General features: G+C 43.1%; 1 protein-coding gene across 1 annotated transcript in view; it reads left to right on the top strand.

Annotated features, from left to right (window-relative positions):
* Nucleotides 1–2,720: 2,720 nt before the first annotated feature.
* The window catches only part of RNGTT (RNA guanylyltransferase and 5'-phosphatase), a 284,204-nt gene continuing 280,924 nt past the window's right edge, over nucleotides 2,721–6,000 (top strand). The window contains exon 1 of the mRNA XM_066254248.1: nucleotides 2,721–2,998. Coding sequence (XP_066110345.1) covers nucleotides 2,935–2,998 — 64 coding nt within the window. The 5' untranslated portion in view covers nucleotides 2,721–2,934. The remainder of the gene's footprint in view (nucleotides 2,999–6,000) is intronic.

Raw genomic sequence — 6,000 nt, 5'->3', positions numbered from 1 at the left:
CCGGTTCTGCTGAACCTGTGTGAACTGGCTGAGTCCCACCACTGGCCTTCCTTAGAGGCTTCAGAAGGAACGTGACCCTGCCAACGCTTGATTTCAAGCTTCTAGCCTCCAGAACTGAGAGAATAAATTTGTGTTTTTTAAAAATTATTTTATTTTTTATTATTTATTTATTGATTTTAGAGAGACAGAGGAAGGGAGGGGGAGAGGCGAGGGAAAGAGAGAGAGAAAAAGAGAGAGACAGAGAATCTCTTTATTGTTCTACTTAGTTGTGCATTCATTGGCTGCTTCCTGTATGTGCCTTGACCAGGGATCAAACCTGCAACCTTCGTGTTTTGGAACGATGTTCTAAAACAATTGAGCTAACCAGTCAGGGCCAAATTTCTATGGTCTTAAGCCACCCGATTTGTAGCCCTTGGTTATGGCAGCTCTAGGAAATTAATATAGTTGAGGAGCCCTCTGATGGTAGATGAATCTCTGGGTCCACAGGCATTTTCTGGGGTGGACCCCCACCTCAGAAACAGGGACAGTAGACCCCTAGCCACTGAGGCCTGTGGAGTTGCTGGCAGATACCTGAATTGATGCTTGCCACCAGAAGAGAAACCTAAAGGTTTCTGCTCTTGAGGACTTCAGTGCTTTTACAGTAAACAGTGATTTAGTATTTGTGGCTGAATGTCTGAGCTCTTTATAACATATTCTTGTGCACTAAAACCTCAAGAGTGTACCAGGTAAATTTAAAAGGGTTTGGGAAAAGTTGTCTGATTTATACAAGGCCTAGGGACTTAGGTACAGAGAACACCAGCTCCGAGAGCTCTAGTACCAAAGCAGATGGGTTAGAACAGCAGATTCAGGTGCTGTGGGGCCTTGTATTTGTTTTCTAGAGCTGTTGTAATAAAGTACCCAAAATGGAGTGGCTTAAAAAACATAAATTCATTGGTTTACGTTTTTGGAGGCTAGATGTCTTAAGTCCAAGCATAGGCAGGGCCACGCTCTCTCTCTGGTAGCAGAGAACTGAGCATCACTTAGGGCTTAGGCAGACTGCTGTTCAGTATGAAACCAAATCTTATTTTGTTCTGTCAAGGCAGAAGTGATGCTTTCCTCAAAAGGTCTCAGCAGACAGAACAGTGGGACAAACCTAGAGTGTGACCTAACTCAGTCTCTTTCACAGAGGTAGTCATTGGGTGGTCTCTATGAAAGAAGATTGACTAATGCTGAGAGGGAGGGTCCAGGCATATAGGGACTGAGATGCCCCATAATTTTCCCATCGACTCTTTAAATATATCCCTCCACTCATATATGGGATAAAAAACTGAAACTCATAGACATAAGCAGTCAGGGGGGTAGGAGGGTAGTGGTGGTTGGGGGTTAAAGGGAGCCAAATATACAATGACAGATGGTTTGACTTTGGGTGATGGGCACACATCATATACCATGGAGATGTACACCTGAAACCTGTGTGTTCCTATGAACCAATGTTACCCCGTTAAATTTAATTTCTAAATATAAGAAATATTTCCCCAAACTTCACACTCTTGCAGTTCAAACAGTGCATTTTCGCTTAACTTGCCATCATCCAGCTTTATATTTAATACATTAACTTAACCTAGTATGTACCTAAAGGAAGTCCTACAACCAGACGGCTTTTATAAAATGCTTCTAATCAGCCCCGGTTCACTGGAAGGGAAAGACCATTTGGTAAGGCAAAGGAGAACAGCGCCACATATCGTACTCCACTGGATAATTCCTGCCTTTGCTAGTGATACACTGCGACTCCCACAGTCTAAGCTTCCCAAATATGCTTTGATACTTTGCTCCAAACAAATTTTTTTTTTTTTTGTATTTTTCTTAAGTGAGAAGCAGGGAGACAGAGACTCCTGCATGCGACCAATTGGGATCCACCCCGCAAGCCCACTAGGGGGCGATGCTCTGCCCATCTGGGGCATTGCTCCATTGCATGCGGAGCCATTCTAGCGCCTGAGGCAGAGTCCATGGAGCTATCCTCAGCACCCAGGCCAACTTTGCTCCAATGGATGCTTGGCTGTAGGAAGGAGAGAGAAAGAAAGGAGAGGGAGAAGCAGATGGTCCCTTCCCGTTTGCTCTGACCGGGAATCGAACCGGGACTTACACTCGCACGGCTGACACTCTACCTCTGAGCCAACCCGCCAGGGCCTACAAAACTTTTAACAAATGTTTTTGGATTAATTTCAGATATTACACGGATCTGCAGAAGTACCTCTCCGAAGAGAAAGCCTTCATTTGGGGTACTCCCTAGAAAAATCCTTCGCCCTTAAAATTCTCTTAAACTTCTTCTCTTGCCCCAAGTCAGGGAAAACTTCCCAAATTCCAAATCAAACCCAGATCCATCCAGGACGCAAGCTTGGCCGAAATAGGGCGATCGGGCTCTTGAGCCGTGATAACGGTGGGAAGGCCCTTTCATTAAGTAAAAGCGATGCCGTTAGGAAAGCTGCGGACACGCATTGAAACGGTTTTAACTTCTTTTCATTTTTGGGGGTTTCCACCTACTTACTACCTGCTACTAGCCAGCCCTAAACGAGGGCGACTGCGCCTGCGCAAAGCTGTTTACCCGCGCGCCGGGCTCTCGGTGGGGCGGAGCGAGAGAAAACCCAATCCTCTCAGTCGGCTAGGCTTTTACTCCGCCCCATCCCGCCGCGGAGCTTCCCCTCTAACCTCGGAAAGCAGGGGGCGGGGCCTTTGGGGCGGAAGTAGCAGTGCATTGTGGGCTCGCCTAGAGCGGTGGAGTTGATCCTGAATGAAAGTGGCGCGCAGACCCTGACGTTATCCGGGGAGGAGCGGCAGAGGTCTGCACCTCTGCCGAGATTCGGGTGCTTCGCAGCTCCCGTGCGGGTCAGACCGCGAGACAGCGGCGGAGGTGCGGCGAGCGTTGGCGGAGGGGGCAGCTCTGCACCGCCTCAAGTCATGGCTCAGAATAAGATCCCGCCGCGCTGGCTCAACTGTCCGAGACGCGGCCAGCCGGTGGCAGGTAAGCCAGTCGGGTTCCCCGCACGGGCAGCTTCTGTGGTGGACCATCGGAGGGGTGCAGCTGTCAGTGTTTGCGTGCCCGTTACTGGTATTTCAGGATCGGGATGCGCTCGGTGCGATGGAGCTTCGTGGGTGAGTCTTTGGGAACGTAGACTGGAGGGGGTGGGTCGGTGGATGGAGGCACTTGTCACTGTCCGGAAAGGCTACGTATTGCCGACGGGAAGGTAGACGCGAGGTTTGTGTGGCAGGAGCTGAGGACCCAGGAGTACGGTGACAATACTTTGAAGCTTACTGGGAAGTTTGTGAACATTTCAGGGTTAGGAAGGGAAGGGACAAGCATCGGTCTTGAGATGGAGGAGGACTAAAGAGGGGCAGTTTTCTGCGATGTAATGGATCGACAAGAGACGAGGTTAAAACATTTTAAAAATGACTTAATGTGGATTTTCCTCCCATTTTTTTGAGTTGGGCATACAATAAACTTTAAAATGTACAGTTTGATAAATTTTGACTATATGCACACACATCATATGAAACAACCCAAGAAACCATCACAACAATCAAGATAGTCAACATAACCCATCACCTCTGAATCTCCTCCCGCCCTTTTGCAACCTCTCCCTCTTTAGGGAGCCACTGATCTGCTTTCTGTCACTATAAGGTAATTTGTATGTTCTATATGTTTTTTAAATAAGTGGAAACATTTGGTATGTACTTTTTTCTAGCTTTTTTCACGCAGGATTATTATTCTGATACCTATTTATGTTCTTGTATGTAGCAATAGTTCATTCCTTTTTACTGCTGAGTAGTATTCTATTGGTATGGACACATGACAATTTATTCATTCACTTGTTTCTGGTCATTTGGGTTGTGTCCAGTTTTTGACTATTACAACAAATTCACTTGCTATGAACATTCATGTACAATTCTTTGTATGATCATATGCTTTCATTTCTCTTGTGTAAATCTCTAGAATAGGAATGGATCATATGGTAGGTGTACATTTTAAGATACTGTCAAACTCTTTTTCCAGTCTTAACATTTTACATTTCCTCCAACAGTATATGAGAGTTATATTTGCTTCACATTCTCTCCAACATTTGGTGTGATCAGGCTTTTTAATTTTACCCACTTTAGTGGGTATTTAGTATTATTTTATTGTGGTTTAATGTTGAGCATCTTTTCATGTGCTTCTTGGCAATTCATTTATCTTCTTTGGGATGTGTCCAGATCATTTGTGGGATTTAAAATTGGGTTATCTTATGGATGAGTTGTTAAGAGTTCTTTGTATATGGTAAATACAAGTCTTTTATTGGGTGTGTGTTTTTTCTAGAAGGGTGTTTTGAAACAAAAAGTAAAGGGCTTTTTAATGGGCTATGAGTACATATCTATACTATGTCTGTCTACTTACATAAAATTGTTGGAAGAGGAGATTATTTCGGCTTTTTGATTCTACTAGTTTGTCAGCTTTTTTCACATTTTATATAAAATCTTTAGTCAATAAAGATCCATATAAATGATGGATAAAAGTGTTACTGAAATATAATTTAAGCAAGTCTTTGGATGAGGAAATGTTCTTTAATGAAAAACAAAATAACATTTTTTTTTGGTGACAGAGACAGTGAGAGAGACAGAGAGAGGGACAGATAGGGACTGACAAGAATGGAGAGAGATGAGAAGCATCAATTCTTCATTGTGGCTCCTAGTTGTTCATTGATTGCTTTCTCATATGTTCCATGATGGCGGTGGGAGGTGGGTGGGGGCTACAGCAGAGCCAGTGACCCTGGGCTCAAGCCAGAGACCATGGCGTCATGTCTGTGATCCCACACTCAAGCCAGTGGGCCCGTGCTCCAGCTGGCAACCTCAGGGTTTTGAACCTGGGTCCTCTGCGTCCCAGGCTTTATCCACTGTGCCACTGCCTTGGTCAGGCTTGATCACAATTCTTTACATTTTCTTTCTAGTTCTTACTCTCCAGCAATTTTGAATTTTTTCCCCTTACCACTTCTAACTTAATATTGAATCCTTTCTTTTTACATGTGGTTTTCTCTATGACTTTATGGACAATCATCTAAACTTGGATGTCTGGCTTCTTTTTTAGGCTGGAGCTTATTTTCTGGATCCTTTCATTAGTTACCTGCTACATTGATTTGTGAGAAAAACAAAATCATAAAGAAGTTCTTGTCAAAGTGATTTTTTTTAAAATTAGAAAAATAGTTTAAAAATCAGAATTTTAACATAGTCTGCAGGATGCCATTGACAAATATTAAAATACCAACTTATTGTTAGATTAAAAGTGGGGACAGATATAACACTGACGGGGGTTGATTGCAGCAGGTGAGGTACTGAGCTACAGGCAGTTTTATGCCTCTCTGGGAAACAAGAGTTGTATATCTTTTTTCCCTTCCTCTGCTGGGAATGAAAGGTCAAGAATAAAAATTATTTCCACTTTAGTATTGAAATATTTTGGCCCCCAAAAGCTAGATTCTCACTTATTGTGGTTGAACAAGCCACTAAGTGCACCTATTTGATGATGGTCTCTGGACAGAACCCCAGGCCTCCTGACAACCAAACTGGGTCTTTCCTTAGTAATCAATAGTGCTTCAGCTTGTGATGCTTATTAGAAAGTAAAGTGAATGCAACGTAAAATTCCTGATGTTTTCCTGAATTCCCCTTAAAGTTTTGTCTATGTTCTAGAAGTGTTCATGCCACATTGTGGAATGGGAAATGAGGAGTTAGCAGTGTTTTATAATGGCAGAGTAAGAAATACTAACTATATTTTTGTAAGCTTTAGTGAAAAATGAGGGATCATTCCCATTCTCATTTCCTACCTTCTTTCCCCCACTTTTTTCTGATTTATAATAAGCATGCTTATTGTATAATTTCTTTAATATTTTGCATATGTAGGAAAATGTATTATGCCTGCTTAAATTTTCTCACTTTAAACATTAGGATACATTTTATTACTACTACAAGTTCATAACTTTCCTGAATCAGAAAGAAGATGGT

Source organism: Saccopteryx bilineata, chromosome 1 (genome assembly GCF_036850765.1).
Source record: "Saccopteryx bilineata isolate mSacBil1 chromosome 1, mSacBil1_pri_phased_curated, whole genome shotgun sequence".
NCBI classification, from domain to species: domain Eukaryota; kingdom Metazoa; phylum Chordata; class Mammalia; order Chiroptera; family Emballonuridae; genus Saccopteryx; species Saccopteryx bilineata.
Note: the sequence above shows the minus strand (reverse complement) of the source record. Positions and strands in the feature narration are given on the sequence as shown.